The sequence below is a fragment of the Rousettus aegyptiacus genome, unplaced genomic scaffold (assembly GCF_014176215.1).
Source record: "Rousettus aegyptiacus isolate mRouAeg1 unplaced genomic scaffold, mRouAeg1.p scaffold_m13_p_7, whole genome shotgun sequence".
NCBI lineage: Eukaryota > Metazoa > Chordata > Mammalia > Chiroptera > Pteropodidae > Rousettus > Rousettus aegyptiacus.
This window is the reverse complement of record NW_023416310.1, coordinates 17,841,607-17,861,160: the sequence shown is the minus strand read 5'-3', so window position 1 is coordinate 17,861,160 and position 19,554 is coordinate 17,841,607. Positions and strand designations below refer to the sequence as shown.

At 44.7% G+C, this 19,554-nt stretch overlaps 1 protein-coding gene across 5 annotated transcripts in view; it reads left to right on the top strand.

The window, feature by feature from the left end:
• Window positions 1-6,888: 6,888 nt before the first annotated feature.
• Window positions 6,889-19,554, top strand: part of XDH (xanthine dehydrogenase) — a 56,407-nt gene continuing 43,741 nt past the window's right edge. The window contains exons 1-6 of one of the 5 annotated variants that reach the window (XM_036224783.1): window positions 6,889-7,164; window positions 11,179-11,408; window positions 13,152-13,209; window positions 15,802-15,898; window positions 17,114-17,222; window positions 18,658-18,784. In XM_036224783.1, the coding sequence (XP_036080676.1) occupies window positions 11,313-11,408; window positions 13,152-13,209; window positions 15,802-15,898; window positions 17,114-17,222; window positions 18,658-18,784 (487 nt within the window). In that variant the 5' untranslated portion in view covers window positions 6,889-7,164; window positions 11,179-11,312. The remainder of the gene's footprint in view (window positions 7,165-11,178; window positions 11,409-13,151; window positions 13,210-15,801; window positions 15,899-17,113; window positions 17,223-18,657; window positions 18,785-19,554) is intronic. The other 4 variants (XM_036224781.1, XM_036224782.1, XM_036224784.1 and 1 more) reach the window with 4 other exon arrangements.

Sequence of the window (19,554 nt, the reverse complement as noted above, 5' to 3'; positions counted from 1 at the left end):
CCTGCCGTACTGCACACCTTGCCCTTTCATCCTCTACTCTCCTCGCTCTCGTTCTCTTAAGGCCAAAGTTTCTCATTGCTGATACCTCTGCCCTGTTAAATGAGACCTTTGTTAAGGTGGTTTCTCCTCTGCCTCTGACCCCTGTAATGGGTAAAGGAAACCATTCTGGGTGGCATCTAGCAAGGGAAAACCTATTCTTTGCTCGCTATTGCTGTTAGAAGAATCTAGAATCCAAGGGACTTGGGTTCACATTCTGGTTCCCCCTTACCAGCCATGTGAGTTACTTAACCTCTCTGAGCTCAGATAGCTTCCACATACATAAAACAAGAAATTATATCCACTTCATAAGGACGTTGTAGAAAGTAAAGAAGACCCATAGAATGCCCATCCTGGCACATATTAGCAGCTTTGTAAACCTATGTCTTCAAAATGTCTCCCACTACGAAGGTGATTTAGCCTTGACTAGTAGATGAGCCTCAGGACTAGAGGCCTCCCACTGCACCATTTTTAGAACTATATGCTTTCCAAAAAGAGCTTAAAGTTACTTACTAGAGTGATAAGAAAATGTGAATATCTTAATTTACTCAGTCATCATTAAAGACATTAAAATAAAGCTAACAGTTTAAGTAATCCCCTTAGGTCACTTAATGAGAATTGCTCAGTGTGCTTTTGTGTGAATGCAGCATTGTAGCTCATGAGATTGAAATTCATGCTTCAGAAAAAATGACAAATACCATGTCAGGAAACTTCGAGATTATTCATGAGTAGCTAAAATCTTAAATATTTATCCACATATATCGAGGATCAACTGGCCTTCAAGGCTTCGGAGAGAGAGGTAGATCTCTTCCAAAAGTGCAACCAAGAATGGATGATGAGGTCCCATCAGCAGAGGACAGCATTGACCAGGCATGGACACAAGGCCACCAGCGAGGGCCTCACGCAGTAGGGAAGACTATGCTAAAGGTCACTCTGTTTTCATTTTTTTCTCCTCGAGTGTTGGGAAAACGGAACAGACTCTAGAAAACAGGTGTGAGGTGGCCAGGTTGCTCTCTGCCCCGATCACTTTGGACACTACGCTTCCTTTTTGAGCTATATGCCTTGGATTGTGAGCAGTGGTTTAAAGCACTTTTTTTTTTTTTTTTCCAAGAGAGAAAGGATTCCTTCCTTTTTGAAAGGAAAAGAAAAAGCAAATAACAGCATTAGTCACACAAAGTTCCTCTGGAGAGTGGATGAGAACAGCAGGTAATCTTCCTGTAGACTTCTGTATCCCAAATTGTGTTCTGAGAGGCTGTTGTCATGTAACTATGGGGGTAGCCCTGGGACATCTAAAAGAAGTGCTCAACTTTTCCTATGATGACTGTTTTAAAGATATCAATATATAAACCTGAAATCTGCATCTTCGCTCTGGGGAGTGGTGATAGTTAGGAGGTTCGATCTGTGCTGTGTTGGCTCAGGGCTCATGAATTATCTATAAGGTGCTGTGAGGGTGTTCTTTAAGCCTCTTTGACCCTATAGTTAATCAATGCCCAGCACAGTGCCTAAGACATGCAGAGTCTCATAAAGTTGGTAAATGAATAGATACTAGTATCTAGAATCCTAGTATAGAAGTTACTCTAAAGTTCATTCTTAAAATAGAGTGCGGGTTTGGGGACAGTTAAGGATGAGGAGTTGGATGAGTCCTTGATGATACCATTTACATGTGGAACTTTGCATGTGGGCCAAGCCAGATATCTGCATGATCCCTTGCCTTTAACTGAAAACAGATTCTGTCATTCTGTCATTCATTCATTAGTTAATAAATACTTCTTGAATAAATATTGTGTCTACTCTGTCCACACGAAGTTTTGCACTGAAGAAAAGATAAACGGATAAACATCTCTTCCCTTGGGGAATTTAATGTATTAGTGAATACCATATGGGCAAACCCAGAAATCTCGGTGGGCTAGCGTGATAATATTCTGTGGGCAAACACACACACACACACACACACACACACACACACACACACACACACACGTTTCCTTCTTTTCTTTTTTCTTTTTTCTTTTCTTTCTTTCTTTCTTTCTTTCTTTCTTTCTCTTTCTCTCTCTCTCTCTCTTCCTTCCTTCCTTCCTTCCTTCCTTCCTTCCTTCCTTCCTTCCTTCCTTCCTTCCTTCCTTCCTTCCTTTCTCTCTCTCTCTCTCTCTCTCTCTCTCTCTCTCTCTCTCTCTCTCGCAACCCTTGGTTAACCTCACAGATTGCAAGGGTCTTGTCAGCTTACAATCTCTTATTTTTTTTAATATAATTTTATTTTTTATGCCTATAGCACCTGGTCTTACTAGATGGTCTCCCATCCAAGTACTAACCAGGCCTGACCCTGTAAAGCAAGTTTATTTCTTGCCCCTATAAAGTAAAATACACAACAAGGGTAGGGAAGAGGAACGCTCAGATCACTGTATTGTGTGTGGCTTCCAAGGTCACACTAGCCATTGACATTAACCCTGAGACACTGGGAGAAATAGAATGGGAGCTGGGACATGGTGAACATCACTTTCACCCATATTACATACACCAGCACTCAATCATGTGGCTTCCTCCACATGTAAGGGGGCTGAGAAATGTCATTCTTGGCTGAGTGGTGACTTCCCTACAGAACTTCTTCAATAGAGAAGGAAGGCATGAATGTTTGGGAGACAGGTAGATATGTCTGCCACACTTATATTCTAATGGATGTAGGGAGACAGACAATAAACCTGTGAGTATATTGCATAGGATTTCAGATGATGAGTAAGAAAACGAAGTCAGAAGGGGGAAGAGGAGGTGCAAACAACTGTGAAAATACTTTTCCCCAGTGGTTACTCATCAGGCCGTGTTGTCTACAGAGCACATGTGAGTTGATCCTCTGAGTGAGTGAGGTAATAAAGGGTCTCCTTCCCAAACTGTGCTAGAGCAGCTCAGATTGGAAAGAGAGACCTTACTTTGTGTCCCTGCAAGCCCATATTGTCATCACCACAAGTAGCCCTGGAGTTCCAGAGCCTATTGAATGCAAAAGACATGATCAAAAAACCTATAGTAGGTTTAAAATTGCTTCTGGGCCTTTTCGATTCCTTGAGCTCTTGTGGGCCTGCTGTACTAACCCAGGCTGAAGTTCGCACCCTTTTAGTTTTGACCGTGTCTGCTTTTGGATAACCTCGACTTATGATTCTAGAAGGATCTGCTTCCCAGATGTGAGTAGTAAATCAAAGATTGGCTTCCTCCATATTAATAGAGTAACGCAGTCTTTATGTTCAGGAATACTAGTTGGTTACCTAAGATCAATGATAGAAAGTTTGTTGGAAAGGAGATTGGGAGGAAAGTTGAATGGAGGTTTTATTCATTTTTTTTTTTGAAATTTTATTAAATGTATTGGGGTGACATAGGTTAATAATATTATATAGATTTCAAGTATATGATTCTGTAGTACATCATCTGTACGTTGCATCATTAATTCACCCGCCAAAGTCAAGTCTCCTTCCATCACCATATATCTGACCCTCTTCATCTTCTTCTACCCTCCTCCCCCCTTCCCCCTGGTAACCCCTGTACTATTGTCTGTATATCTATGAGTTTGAGTTTGTTTGTCTTGTTTGTTCATTTGTTGCTTTCTGTTTTATATCTCATAAGTGAAGTCATTTGGTTCTTGACTTTTTCTGACTGACTAATTTCTCTTAGCATGATACTCTCAGGATCTATGCATGTTGTTGCAAATGGAATTATTTCATCCTTTCTTATGGCTGAGTAACATTCCATTGTATATATGGACCACAGCTTTATCTAATCATCTATCGAAGGACACTTCAGTTGTTTCTATGTCTTGGCCACTGTGAATAATGCTCACGGGGCTTTTATAAGGATCAAATGAAATCACGTTAAGTGAAAGAAATGCTTTTCCGGTGTTAAGAACTATTATTAGAATCAGTTAATAATCTGGATGTTTGTAGAGCAAGGGAAGATTTGAGTGCTGGGCAGTGATGCTCTGAGAAGTCAACAAAATCTTTCATCCAGAATGGGCATATATAGGAGGAAAATCAGGTCTTTGAAAAAAAAATTAGTAAGAAAAATCTGAACGGTGGAATACGTCAAAAAAAGGTGATTTTTTTTTTCCTTTTAAAGTAAAGTTTGTTGTAGTTAAAGAAAAAGGACAGGGATGCCTATAGGGTACAGGTGAAAATGCACATCTGGAATGCAGAGGCAGGGAGCCGGCAGGCCAGGGCAGCGGCTGCGGAGGCAGGTGAGGGCTGGTCGGAGGCCTGCAGGGGGCTGGGGACCTGCCAGGACACATGCTCTCAGAGCACCAGGCCTTCAGAGAACACGAGCACACACTAACGTTTTCAGGGAATGCTTGGCCCCAAAGGAGCTCATTATTCTAGAAACGACTTGGCTTTTGGCAGCGCTGTCACTCTTCTTATCTCTGTGATTTCCCCAAAGTGCTGTTCCACAAGGAAGACTTGTGTCCAGGAGGTCTCAGGACTCACTTGGTTAGTTCAGGGACCTTGGGGTCTCCTCTGCCAATGCAGTGCATATAATAAAGCAAGACATTCTCAGGAAAATGGGGCAGGTTAACGTAAGTTATAGTTTGTCTATTATGAGACCATTAAACCCCATCAATTCAGCCCCAAATTGAGAATTCATCCAACATTGGAAACAAATATAGGAGGTTGTCAGTTTTAAGAAATGCCTAATTTAGACTGTTTCCCCGATTTTGTAGCACCTTAAAAAAATCCCAGAGAAAGAAATGGCCATAAATATTTTGCTGAATAAGAAATAATCCTTACTAATGTAAAGTTTTTGTCAAAACTCAGGATTATAGAAATAACTGAGTTCTAGTTATTACAGAAATAAAATCTGAATGATGACATAAGCCCTTCTTGAAAATTTATTTCACTCTCATTTTTCAGTGCTCTACGGTAACAGAGGCAAATTTCACCTCCAGATAAGAGAAGGAGGCTGAAGACTGGCTGAGTGGAGAGAAGTAAATCAACATGTATATATTGAGCATCTACTGTGGGTCACATAGATAGCCTAAGTCTCCTTTCATTCTCACCAGAGTGTGTTCTTACAAAGTAGGTATAGTCTCTCCCATTTCATACATGAGTATACTGAGACCAAAAGAATGATTTTTGCCACAGGTCACATCGAAGTGGTAGGGCTAATATCCAGTTTACCTAACCTTAAATCTGAGGTCTCTCCTTAACCCTCCCCCTTACCTTGAGAGTTTCCTGGAACTTTGGTTAGAAACTGGCCAGGAAGTGGAGGGCTTATAAACTGGGTGGGTTAGTAAATAGAAGAACAGCCTTCCATTTCAGAGGTACAGGGTTAGGGAGAATTCCTAACACCCCCTAGGTTCTGCTCTTCTCCTTCCCACATCCTTCTTTCTTTTAGGTCAGGTGTTTTTTTTTTTTTTTTTTCATCTTGGCTCTATTGATACTTAGACCAGATAACTCTTTGTCATGTGGGCTGTCCTCTGCATTGTAGGATGTTTAGTATCATCCCTAGCCTCTGTCTACTAGGTATCAGTAGCAACACTTTGCAGTCATAACAATAAAATATATCCCCGGACATTGCCAAATGACTTCTGGGTTTGGGAATTCTCCCCTGGCCCCAGTTAAGAACCATTGTTTTATGGTGACCAACCAACCCAGTTTGTCCTGGACTGAAGGATTTGCCAGGGATTCAGTGCTAAAAACGGGATAGTTGGGAGAAAACTGAAATGGTTGATCATGCTACAAATGAAATTTCATCTCCTGCTTAAAGGAACTTTGTGGTGGGAGAGGGGCATTGTGCTGATAACGTGGTTGCCCTGGCAATCTTCAGTTTCTCTAAGCTGTTGCTGTACCAAACACATCTGCATAATACTCCTTTGTCTCTGCTTCAACCCCTCTCCCTATTTCCCCATGTAAGCTGCCAGGGGTGTAAGGAAAGTTACCTACTTCAGAGGGACTGTTTGAGTAACTGTGTGGGTCCAGTTAGGACTGAAGAAGACCAGAAGACCAGAGTGAATGCTGGTGAGGGTGTGCATGAGAGAGAGAGAAAGAGAGAGAGAGAGAGAGAGAGAGAGAGAGAGAGAGAGAGAGAGAGAGAGAGAGAATGTGAGCGAGCTGGAAGGGGCAGTTGGGCGCTGGACTAGAGAGAGCCCATTGGCACTGCAATATGTATGCGTGTTTACACAGGAATTAATGAATACTGGATGGGGGAAGGTTTTCGGCTCTGAGTTAACTTGGCCTCTGCCTAGGCGGTGTGAGCATTTTAATTTATTTGGTATTATAAAATATTTCTATGAGTTACTCTGACAACATATTAAGGGCATATTCTTGAGAGACATGAATAAAAGAAAAGACTCAAAAATGGTTTGTTATCAGGATTATTTTGGTTGTGTTGTTGAGAATATATTAGTAATAGTAATAAACATTTTGGTTCTTTGCAAACTTACAAAGCACTTCCAAAATATATCTTGAGCCCCTGAGCCTTCTGCTCTTGGTGCCATTCATACGCCCGTTTACACGATGAAAACAACTGAGTTCTGAAGGTGATAAGCGACTGGCTGAGGTCAAATGCCAGGTTTTCATCTGGATCGCTGGGCACCACATCCTGTGACCTCTGTAGTCCTCCAGCCTGAAGGAGAATGAGTCCTGCATGTAAGGCTGAGTCTGCATTGCTATAAATGCGGACGGTGACAAGAGTGTAGAGATGGAAGGTATGAGTCAGCTGTGCTGCCCTGACCCTGACGATGGCCCCTCCCCCTTCTCTATCTTCTGCAAGCCGGTCGGGTGAAGCAGGTGCCACGAGGGCAGTGCCTAAGAGCCATGGTCGCCTGGCTTCGGGGCTGATATCCTTGCTGGTCCTATGCCTTCCTGCATGTTCTTTGACACAGGTGTTGGGGGTGTGATTTGCTGAGAATGACTGCTTGCATTTTCCTTGATTATGCAAACCAGTAGCTTTTGCCAGGAACTCTTCATGCCCTGAAGCCCTAAGCTGGTTCCCTCCCATTGGCTGACTTCCTTTCATTTTTAGGGGAGGCATATTGTTCAAGTTTCAGAGCTGTGATACCTGCCAGTGTCTACTGGGAGTGAGGTACCTGGAGTGCAGGGACCTTAACCGGTGACAATGACAGCAGATGAGTTGGTTTTCTTTGTAAATGGCAAAAAGGTAAGCAGGAGCTGATCTTTGCTCTGGCTTCCCTGCTCTCTGAGGAGGAACGCGTGTCCTCTGGAAGAAGCCTGTTCCTACTCTCTCTCTCTCTCTCTTGCGTTTTCTTCTCTCTTTCTTTCTCTTTTCTTTCAAAGGTGTCACTGCCTTTAGGGAGACATTGGGGACAGAAGACCTTTTCAGGTCTAGAATGTAATCAAGATATTCAAGGGGCAAAGGAGTGAGGGGGAAGGAAGCGAGAAGTGAGCTGTCTGTGAGCTCCCCGCCACCCCACCACGTCTCTATAGTAGTAGAGACACCTGCACGAAACTGCGAACGGGGGCCAGGGTTCTAGGTGAGACTTGAGGTCACGCACCACACTTAACACTTCTGTGTTTCCTCGGATATATCCTAAGGCCTTTGTTGCTCTCTTTACTGGGAGAAGGAATAGGAATATGTAAATATGTCCTAAGGCTTTTGTTGCTCTTCACTGAGAGAAGGAACAGGAACCTGTTTTCTTGTTAATATCAGGATATAAAATGTGTACAGCCTTTGCTTCCAACACTTCATGTATGGAAATGTAACAGATAACTTGTGTGAGGGCATATACTGACATCTTGTGGCAAGCCCAATTTTTTTTTTTTCAAAAGGGCTTGTTCCACCCTCCCTTAGTCTTACATATAAATATTGCACATCTTTTACTTTGTTAAAAATTAACCACTTGGATTAACTTCATTAATGGCCAGGGACCTAAGGAAGGCGGGGGTGAGGTGAGCCAGCCAGAGGGGGACTTATGACGTAGATACTGTCCTTGCGGCACTGGACAGATGGGGAGTGTTGCAAATTCTAATGCAGGTGCAGGGAGAGAGAGTGCGAGCGCAAGGCATTGTCTCCATCCTCCGCTTGTCCTCCCTGCCCCGGAGCTGACATGCTTGCTTCTGCTTCCACTCCCCAGCTGGGGGTGAAAGGGAAGTAAAAGGGCAGCCATAGTTGAGCATTGTAAATGAGTGATGAATGTAGTGAAATTCCCAGTGGGCAATTTTATTCGTTTTATGATATTGTCAGTTTTGAGTTGAGAAATGGAGTGACTTTTGAGGTAATTTTCAAAGACAAAATATGCTTTGTAGGCTATCTAGTGCTTAAATTGTCAGCGTGTGTTTGGGTGACTAGCAAGAAAGTTCCATGAACCATTGCAACGTCAGTGTTCCAAAGACTGATGGATTCAGTTTGAGTTGTGTCGCCTGGAGGCACTGGGGCATGGGGTCAGCCACGTTCTTCTGGGTTCAAAGTCATCTCTCAATGACAATTTCCTTTCAGAATTATCATCTGGCTTCAAACCAAGAGGAAGGGTAAAAGCTTCCTCGTAGGTGTTAGCAAGACTTTTGCACCCAACATTTCAAACAACTTTGTTGCATTCAGCAATTACATTGTAGAGATTTAAGAAACAGTTGTTTGGCTTTCTAGAAGGGTTACTTACACAAAGGCAGCTTCTGTGGAATTTTTCTAAGCAGTTTTTACACTGAGTAAGCAGCTGAATTCAATGACTTCCAAGGCCATGTCTCACTGTAAGGTTTAATTATTTATTAAGCCATCATTTCCTCAAGTCTCACCTTCTGTTCTTTACATGTTTTTGCTGTGAGGCCCTGGATCTAGAAAGAAGCATTTCAAATCTACATTGGTGAAAACTGTTTCCCTATGTACTTTATTTTCACTTAAGGAAAGCGATTTAAAATTTTTAGATGGTATCATCACATCAAACCCCGCAGTCACTGGAAGCTTCTACTACTGCCAGTTTCTGTGATGAATATTCATGTTTGTAATTTATAAACCTGAGCCCCCTCGAGAAACTGCTGGAAAGGTGGAGAGGCAATGCAAGGAGTGATGAGGTAGAAGGAGTGCTATAAAAACAAGACCTAACAAGGGAATTCCCAGTCAAATTAAGGCGGCAGTGAGTAAGTTTCCTCCCATTTCTGTTCCCAAGATGTTCTAGACATTGTGTTACACCATGTTATGCAAAGAAATCACCAAAGAAGCTCTCAGAACTTGGTGACTCACTCTTAAATACGAGCCTTCTACGCTCTCTGTTTTAAACTGCTGTCCAGGACTCTGTCTTCACTAGCTAGGGTTCTGGAGAGGGTGGTATGGCCAGTGATCACACACCCTAAGGGCCTTCTGTGCTGGTGAATGGGCCTCTGTGGCTGCTGGTTTCACATCTCCTGATCTAGAGTCAGAATCGAAGGTAAAGAGCTGCCCAGGATTTTGTTATCATTGTAGTGATAGTCTTTTTGGAGGGTAGGATTTTTGCTTTTCTGAGCAGCCACTCTCTCTTTAGAAAAGATCATGGCATCTGGAGGATTCTGGGAAGATGTAGCATGTAGTGTTCAGCTGAATGTGTCCAACAGTGATCCCCCTAAGAACAGGCTATCAGCGAGTCAACTCACTCACTCACATTCGTCAATACTTAGTAAGTTCCTCCCAGCCCTGAGCCTGTGGGATGTGTGTGTGCTGGAGAAATACATCTCTGAGACCAGGCATTGCCATTAGAAGACTATGAACTAGCTGGAGAGGTGGGTTATGATTAAGCAAAATTCTGTATCCCAAAATGTATTTCACAGAAAACTATCCCCATGAAATACTCTTCTTAGATATTCTTAAACCACTTAACCCAATTTGACACAAAGTAGGTGCCTAATTAATGTGGATGTAATGAATGGATGAATATTAAAAGTACTAAGAAATCCTCTAGTACAGAAATTTATTTTTTAAAAAACTTTATAATATTACTTTAAATTTATAAAAAAGTTTGAAATAGAATACAAAGAAATATTAAATAGACTTTACTCACATTCCCCACTTGTTAATATTTGCTTGTTCTCTCTCTCATATATATAAATACATATATATAATATGTATTTACATGTGATAGATATGTATTTGCACATAGATATATTAGGTATTGTAAGTACATAAATACTTTTATATATTTACTTATTTATGTAAATAATATAAATAGACATATAAAGCATGAAATTTTCTTTCGAATCATTTGAGGGTGAATTTCTCAGACATCATGCTCCTTTACACTTTAAACTAAGAATAAGGATCTTGTGACGGAAGCACAGTCTATTTATAAATGTCAGAAAGCGTAGTTTTGATAGGATACTGTAATCTACAGGCCTTATGCAATGTCGTTCCATAGGATACTGTAATCTACAGGCCTTATGCAATGTCGTTCCATAGGATACTGTAATCTACAGGCCTTATGCAACTCGTTCCAACTTTCTCAGTAACGCCATTTACTCCCTGCCCCTCCCCACCCCGCCCTGGATCCCGTCTTGCAGTTAGTCATCATGCCTCTTTAGTCTCCTTCAATCTAGGACAGCTCCTTAGCCTTCTTTGTCTTTATCGTGACATTGATGCTTATGTAGAGAACAGGTTCATTAATTTTTAGAACATCCCTCACTTTGAGTTTGTGTCCTGCTTTCTTATAATTAGATTCAAATCTGCATTTTGGGGAGAAATGCCAGAAATGTGATGTGTCCTAAGTGTGCTATATCAGGAGGCACATGATGTCAAGTTGACCCATTAGTTGTGATACCAGCTTTGATCACTTGGTAAAAATGGTGTCTATCAGGTTTCTCTACTGTAAGGTTGCTTTTTCCCCCTTTATAATTAATAAATAATCTGTGAGCAGGTATTTTGAGACTATGTAATTATCTTGATTATCAAACTTTCATGCACTAGTTTTAGTAACCATTGATGATTCCTGACTGGATTAATTATTGGGCAGATTACAAGATGGCCACACATATTTATTAGCTGGCATTCTTCTGCCAGGAACAATTTCCCCTTCTCTCCCATTTGTTTGTTTCTTTGCTAATTATCAGTCCAGACTCATGAGTTTTAATTTTATTTAATGGGCTTTAACCCATTATTTGGGCCATCATTTGTTCCGATGCTCGAGTTTTGGCGGAGCAGTCTGCTTGAGCCAGTGTTTCCTAAGTTTGCTTCCCCACTACGTGTTTCTCCTTTCAGACGCCCATTGGCATCCCGTGGAGACAGGGTTTTGTGGAGTTTTCTGGAGCAAACCACGAAGCCATGATGTGAGAGTGGCACAGCCATTCTCTGTAAGAACGCAGAGGGGATGGGCCACTTGCAGCTGGGGCGATATGGAAAGCCATCACTCGAGAAGCATTTGGGGTCTTCGGATAAGTCAGAATGCAGGTGGAGGGGAATGGAAGGGTCAAAGGCTTAGGAACCTACAGGTATGTGATGTGTTTTCACTGGAGCGTGAAGCCCAGCTTGGAAGGAAAGTAGGAGAGGGGAAAGCTGAAAACGGAGATGGGGACATATTGAAATGGGCTTTGAAAGACAGTCAAAGGAACTTGGATGTTACTTCGCATATGCAGGAGGTCACTGGAAGTACTGAGCAGGAAAACTTATGCGAGGCGATGGAAGCAAAGCTGCAGGGTAGGAGGGAGGAATGATGTTGGGAGAATGTAGTACGCCAAGAGGCTCTTACTGCTGTCCACAGAACGGTGACAAGGATCTTTACTCTGTGCACTTAGAATTTCTTCCGAAGAGAAGGAAATAGCTCCTTGCATAAACTTTGTAACCAGGACTCTGAATAAACTGTACCTATGGGGCCATCTTCCACTTTCCTGTAAACTTTATCCAAGAGGCGAATTCTGGCAGTTTTCTGACCTCTTCGATTAGTTTTGGTCAATTAAAAAATGCTATGGCCATTTCTAAGTTGCCAAGCGCCGTCTCAATTCAGGGCAGAGAGGTGAGTGTAGTAAGAGAATTCTCCTTTAATTGACGGTGGTATACGATGGCTTCCCACCACTAGGAGCATCGAGTTCTATCTCTGTGATGTGGGGCATGTGCTTCCCTCGGGCCAGCTGCTCTCCCCCAGCTTCCGGTTCTGGGAGAGTCCACTCCATGCAAATTCTGTTAGAGTCGCCATCACCTCCTGCAGCCAGTTTTTCTGAGAACGGTTTAGACACGTGTAAGCCAGCACTCACTCGTTCCGCCCCTTCCCCTCTCGTGCATGGCCTACTGCTGGGTCTATGGCTAACACTTCACATCTTTAGCTCTCCCAGACTCCGGGAGTGCACCCCGATCTCAACACTGCCACTTCTTCGGCTCGTCTGATAAGCCCATCTCCAGCTGCTTAGATATGCCGGACCACCACATCCCCCGTACTGCAAAGGCCACACGTCAGCTTCCCACGTAGTGCCGTGGAAGTCCCCTCACGAAGTTTCAGGTGCGAGGGCACAAAGTTGCTCTCCCGACTTTAAAGATGTGGAACTCATAGCACTGTTCTCTCTCAAGAAATCTTATCACAAATTCTATCCCCTTAATCATCCCAATCACCCAAAACATTCTACCCTTGATAACACGTGAGGAGTAGTGAAATGGTTTTCCATAGATTTCCTTTGACGATTTACATCGGGAGCTACCACTTTACTTTGTAGAGAGCCTTCTCCATCTTATTGAGAATTCCATTTGTGGCTCATTGGTTTGAGATCGCGCCTTCATTTCTGACATGTGGCCGGCTGCGATAGCCCAATTCATACAGTGCTCTGCTGTGAGCACAGGACCACAGGCTGGCTGTCTGCCATCTGAGCATGTACGCTTCAGGAAGCAAAGCCAGAGGTCTGTACGGGGTCATTCTCAGTTGCCTCTGGAGTCCATGGGTGTGAAACAGAAGCTGGAAATGAGACAACATATTTGATTTCAAGTGGACTTTGCCTTGGTCAGCCCAGCTTTGTACTTAAGCTCTGTCTAGTGGGTCCCAAGTCCTAATGTAGAATTTTAGACTAGAAGGATGTTAGCACATACATAGTTTGACTTGAAGTTAATACGCTCATTCTAATGGAATTGTCCAGAAAAACACTTTAGTTTTCATAAGATACTTAGCACATCCCATTAACTTTACAAATTCTTGGGTAAGACAATAGTAAGTATACTTATGATATATTTTGTTTCTGTTTTTGTTTTTACAGGTGGTGGAGAAAGATGCAGATCCAGAAACAACTCTTTTGGCCTACCTGAGAAGAAAGTGTATCCTGACTTTGGAGTGGGAGGGAGGGGGAGGGGGCAGTGGGACTCGCCCTCTGGGCTACACATCATTTTCTAGTGACTGGTAGGCAGGCCGTGAAGTACGGAGGACGTAGCAGTGGACTAGGGTTCTGGACACCTGTGTCGCAGTCACAGCTCTGTCACTCGGCAGCCGTGGGGAAGTCATTTGAGCTTTCTGGGTCTGAAATCCTTAGCTGTCGAATAAGAAGATTGTTCTTGATGTTCTTTAAGGTCTCTTCCAGCTAAGGCACTAGTAAAGCCAAGATCGAATTCCAGGCCTGTAGAACAAGTAGCTCCAAAAGGCCCTCATGAGCCCTGGCCAACTTTGTGGTCATTCCGCCTCAGTAGCAGCCGGGCCTTTCTCAGCAGATCTTGGCCTAATACATTATTGGGCTTCCTGGGGAATGTTTCTAGCTCTGAGAAGGTGGAAGGAAAGTCAGGGGAATGAGTGTTTGTTGGGAAAAATATGCCCAAGGTGGGGAACTGTGCAGAGGCACCATCCATTGTGGAAACGGCAATGCTGGGAAACACTGGGCAGGGGACACCTGGGGAAAAAGCCCCTGCATCTTTTGTTATTTCAGAGGAGGAAAGTATTCTGAGACCCCGGAAGAAAAGCAGCAGCAGAAAATATAATAGCAGCTAATATTTAATGAGTACTTACTATATACAGGTGGAGTTCAGGGTGATTTACATAGATTATCCAACTGATCCCTGTAGCAATCCGTTTGACAGAGGAGGAAGTGAGGCCTGCATTTGTTAAGCGACCTGCTTCTCACTCATGCCTTTTAGGAAACATTGGCAGAGCCTGGACTAAAGCCTAGAGCTATGCTCTTAACTTGCCACCTGTACTGGAAACTCCCCAGGGGTCTGTTGTCAGGACCATGCTTATCTTGACTTCTGTCAACAAACCTCTTTTACTCCTAGAGGCAGAAATATCCAGTGGTTCATTCTAATGACATATTTTGGGGCAACAAAAGATCGTTTCAACTCCCACAGAAGCGAGGTTCCAGGGTCGATACCTCATGTCCACTTCTCATCAGATGCGGCTGGCTCTTTGTACTTTAGACTGGCTTTTTGACCTGGAGGGGGCAGGTCTAGAGGTTCAAAGCACATGAATCCGGTGATTTTTTTAAGTTGTTGATGTTAATTTTAGTTTTCTATTGAGGTTTTGAAAGCCCAAAAGCCTCAGAAAGTCCTGATTGTAGACATTGGCTGGTGGAAAGGTCAACTCTCAAACAAAAACCCAAACTGAAAGTTGACACATAAGTATGGAATCCTCATGACTTGCTGCTCATTTGTGGGAGTTCCAGGCAAGATAGACGACCCCAGCCTTGACTTCTACCCTGGCTTCCGGAAAGACTCCCAGGCTAAAAAAACAATCTCGCTGGACTCTAGGCGGCTACCGTTGGTCTTCACATGCCCCTAGGGTTGTCTGAACTGCTGACAACTGCGTATATATATCCTGGCTAGTGAAAAGAATGACTTAGGACATAGAAAGACCTCCCCAGATGTGTTTTGAAAGAGGAAGCAGCACAATGAAGGGCGAGCTCCCACATCTGGAGTCGGACGACTGCATTTGAGCCCTAACACTCAAGGCAACCCCAGTGACTGCGCTGGCTGGCAGGGCTCAAGTTACCTCTGGGGGCTCAGTGTTTGTTTCTGTTTTTAATCTGTGGGGAAATAGTAGTTCCTGCCCTACCTGCTAACCAAATTATTGAGAGTCCATGGGAATAAGATGCTATATCATTGTAACTTATTGATTTCATCTCAGAAATGAGGGAAGTGACCATCCTCAGTAGGTCGCCAAGAGGCCTGTGGGAAAAGCAGCAATAAAGCCTGTGTGTCGCTGGGAAGGTGATTGCTGTTCTCTAGAATAGCCTACTACTTAGGCGCTTTTACAAATGCAAAGTATTAGATTATTTATTTCTACAAATATATGTAAGACATGTCTCCAATATTGGTCTTTGACCTCAAAAATGCCTTCGTTTTAATTTCTGTTCACATATCCTATGGGCTGGATATTCAAAAGCCCTGGTCCAGCCCTAATTTGGGTTTCTGGACTTTATTAGCCCCAAAGATTCATGGAGACAAGCTGAGACTCAGCCAATCCCAGAGCAGATTGATGTCTCACTCTGGCTGGAGTGGCTCCATTGCAGCCCAGCCAGCTGGATGCGAAGGCTGCCTCATGTGCTCAAATGTTGAGGTGCCTGACTCGCCTGCCAAGGGAGATCACGGGGTTGGGCCCCTATCATGCCTAGAAGACCCAAAAAATGTCTCCATAATTCAAATCCCAGCGAAATTCAAGTCCTAGAACTCAGATTGCAGAGGGTGATACTTGGGTGCTGTCTGACGGAACTTTGATGTCTTTCCTCTTTGGGGTAGTGGAGATGGCCCCATTTCCTGCCTCCCTGGGGTACAGTGCAACCCCTCTGAATGAAGAGGCCGTGTGGATCTGCTGCCTCCCTGAGTGGAGGGGCCTGAGCCTGTGTGTGGCAATGGGCGGCTCTACCCACGTACTTCCCAGCAGCCCAGCAAGACTTTTTCTCTGAGTTCATGTTCCTTAACCTTGACCAGTGGGGCTGAGCGGGACCAAGCTGGGCTGCGGAGAAGGGGGCTGTGGGGCTTGCACCGTGATGCTCTCCAAGTACGATCGTCTCCAGAACAAGATTATGTATCCTTTGCCTGCTTGCTGAGTGCCCCTGTGAGTGAGGACTGTGATGTGGGGGTCAGCTTGTGAGCGTGTCTGTGTGCACATGTGATCTTTCTAAAGTTCGGACTCATTTCACATCCCATGAAATCTTTCGAAAGGTCTCCAGTGCCCCCAGGGTCAAGTCCAATGTCTTTGTTTAGCGCATGAAGCCCTTCGCAATAAGCCTCACCTTTCCTCTCCAGTTTTCTTTCTCTTCATGTTCGCAACACCCTGCTCGTGCAGAGACAACTGTGAACAGCTAACACCTCATGCCCACTAATTTCCTGGTCTTTGCATAAGCTGTTTCCCAAGTCTTTTAAATATCCTTTGTTCCAGGACTTTTCTACATGGCTAATTGTTACTAGCTCTTTAGGACTGGGCAAAATATCACCTCCTCCAGGAAGCCTTCCTTGATCTACCAAGATTGGGTTAGGTGCTCTTAGTCCCATAGTACCCTGTGCACAGACTTCCCGAAGCAGTTACCATAAGATGTTTAAATTGCATCTTCACACTGGCTTCTATTTTCCTGGGTTGACTGCAAGCTTTTAAAACAACATGAATTTTGTTTTATTCACATTTATTAATCAGTCCTTCCGAGAGTTCCTGGCATATGGTTGGCCTTCAATCACCGATGTTGATTGTATAAGTGAATGAGTGATAAATAAAGGAATGGATGTGAGCAAGCTCTCTCTAAGGGGTTGATGTCTCATGTTCCCTGGGGATTTTGTCCTCCCACAGGAATGGGGGAAATAGAGGGCGAAAATTAAAAAAAAAAAAAAGTGCCAGGAGGTTCTGAAATTGAAGAAGCTAAGGAAGGGCCCTGCAGAGAGAGCACCATATGTTGGGCCTGAAGTCTGCTAGAAACTTTCTTTTAAATCGGCCTCCAGTGTCAAGCTGAGTAGAAGTGGCGAAAAGTGACCCGAGATTTCTTGCCCAGCTCAGAGGCCTGGGGTTTACTGATACCTGACTCCATAAGACCCTGGAGAGGCTCAGGCCTCGTGTCGGGGGAGAGCATCCTTTGCTCCTGGCCCAGATTCTTGGGTAGAGGGGTGAGGATGGACCCCTGTGGAAGAGAAAAGAACATAATGTAGAGTGAAGAAAATGGTATACATCATCATAAGGTCTCCTGGGCCCTGCACTCTGGTCCACTCTGATGACCCGAGTGGACAATGGAATGACCTTAATCCGGGGTTCCAGCCACTTTTCTGCCAATGCCTGCTTGGCTCCCATCTGCTCCTTGCACCATGTTGCCGTGACAACCATAGAAGGAATAGGAAGCACCAAGACGAGACTGCATCCTGTGCAGGTAATCAGAGTAAAGGGAGTTCGTGACAAGGCTGCAGACTTGCATTGGGTTGTTGGGCTGAGTGTCACTGCCCAGGCAGAGAAGGCAGGTGGCTTGGCCACCTCCCCATCTTCTCCTGGGTGGGAGATCTGTGCGGTGGAAAGAGGGGGCACCCAAGCCTGAAGCTCCCTCCTTTGTCTGGGGGTGGATCTAACATTTCATGACCCCAAGGAAACTGAGAGGCAAACAGGATCTGATGGCTGGACAGTTAAGCTGCACCAGAACTGGAGGGGAGAGGGGCGGGGTAAAATCCTCACCTTGCACCTGAGTGCTCAGGAAACCCCTTGCCTCCCCATATTTGAGATTCCAAATGCTCTGTGCTCCTTGGTAAAATGCCCACCTCCTCTCTGCTCCCTCAAATGGTAATTCTGTTGCACCTCTCAGTTCCCACTGCGGATAAATGAATGTGGGCTGCTAGGCCTCCATCCTCATTAAAATGGAGGTTAGCAAGAGCTGAATTAGAGAATAGAGACATATGAGTGTCTGACCAAGGCTTTTTCCACGATGGTATCAGGCCACCTGAATTGAATTGAAATTGAGAACACTTTTGGAAAGAGTGGGCAGAATTCTGGAAGGTTTTGCAGAGAGACTCAGAATGCTCTCAGGCAAAGTAGAATGGAGCACACATGGGGGCAGAGCACTGTGGGAAGGAAAGGCCACTGTTCCCAGTGCTTTCTGTTTGGAGAAACTGAGGCAGGGCACTCTTTGGAGATTACAAGCACAGACGGTGCCAGAGCTCGGCTCAGATCTTAATCCTCCCTTGACCATTTGGGGAGACCTGTTGTTCAGAGCATGCCATCCTGGGGCTCCTTATGAGAACCTGGGAGCCAGGGCCTCTGGTTGAGCAAGCCAATTACACACCTCGGGAAGAGCATCTTGGACTGGTCAGGTGAGGTCAGAGCAAGGTGGGAGTGGTATTGCTTCACCTCTATGGCTTTGTTTCTTAGGCAAGAAAAGGGAAAATTACTAACCTTGTCCAACCTGCAGGGGATGTGAGAAGGTTAATTAGGACTTCTAATTTTCGTTGAGATAAATAGATGAAAGAAAGAATGAATAGTTTAAGCACTGGGATCATAGCTGTATAATTAGGCTAAAACCCTCCCTTTCTTATGGTCCAGATCCTTATTCCTGATACTCTTATTTCGGCTCCAAATAAGCTAGATTCTACTTCTTGTCCATCTATTTTTTTCTCTGGGTTTCTGTGACACTATGGCTCAGAGAGACTTGGTAACATGGCCAAGGTCACAGCTGGTAACTGGTGGCACTAGGATTTGACTCTGGGAAGTGGCTGCTACCCCACCTTGCCTGTCGATGTGGGCTGGCTTCAGCTGAGTCGCGTAGAGATTCTGAGAGGGGTTCTGCCAACACAGGTGTCCATGTCATCTGTCCCTTTTAGGAGAGGATTGCTAAAAGCCACGGTTCCCAGTGTGGGTTCTGCACCCCCGGCATCGTCATGAGCATGTACACGCTGCTCCGGAACCAGCCCGAGCCCACCTATGAGGAGATCGAGGATGCCTTCCAAGGTACGGGCCTTAGGGCACAGCCCAGGAGGTGAGATGGCACACAGGGCTCTCCGGGGGTCAGGGCAGGGCCTGAGTGCAAGCCAGGAACGGGCCATGAGTTTGAGGCACTTCCCTTCGGAGGAATGGCTCAAGGCACCCCAACGTGGTGGCTTATTAGATCTGCTGGAAGGCTGGTCCTCTCCTAGTCTGAAGAACACTCAGGTGGGTTAGAGACCTTAGATCTCCTGCCTGAGTGTTTGTCCTCTCGAGATGTCTTCCTGTCCTCCCTCTGCACTAGGATGGGGTGGCAGTGGCTGGCTGGCACAAGAGGAGTCATTCGGAAAACTCCACAGAGGCTAGTGATATTGTTTTCTTCCTTCTCAGCTTTCACCAGAACAGGATTCTGCAGGGTAAAGGCTACATCCGAGGAAGGCAGCCATGATTCTGAACCTTGGGCAGGGAGGGCTTCCCACTCTGCCTCTGTGAACGGGCCCGGGGGCCTGGGCCAGATGTCTGCTCCCCTGGATTGAACAGAGGAGGCCCCCCATTCATCAGCCATTTTGGCCCATCCTTTATTTTATCAGTGCTATTGAGGCCTAGTGCATGTCATACACTGTATAGGGTACAAGGGACACAGGGACGAAAGATACAGTCCCTACTCTCAAGGCGTTCACACGCTGAAGGAGAAGCGAGTTGATAATGTGGTTGATAATCTCACTCACGAAACTATGACTAGGAACTGGGGGAGCACAGTCCGGGCATTCTAGGAAGGCTTCCTAGAAGAAGCGATA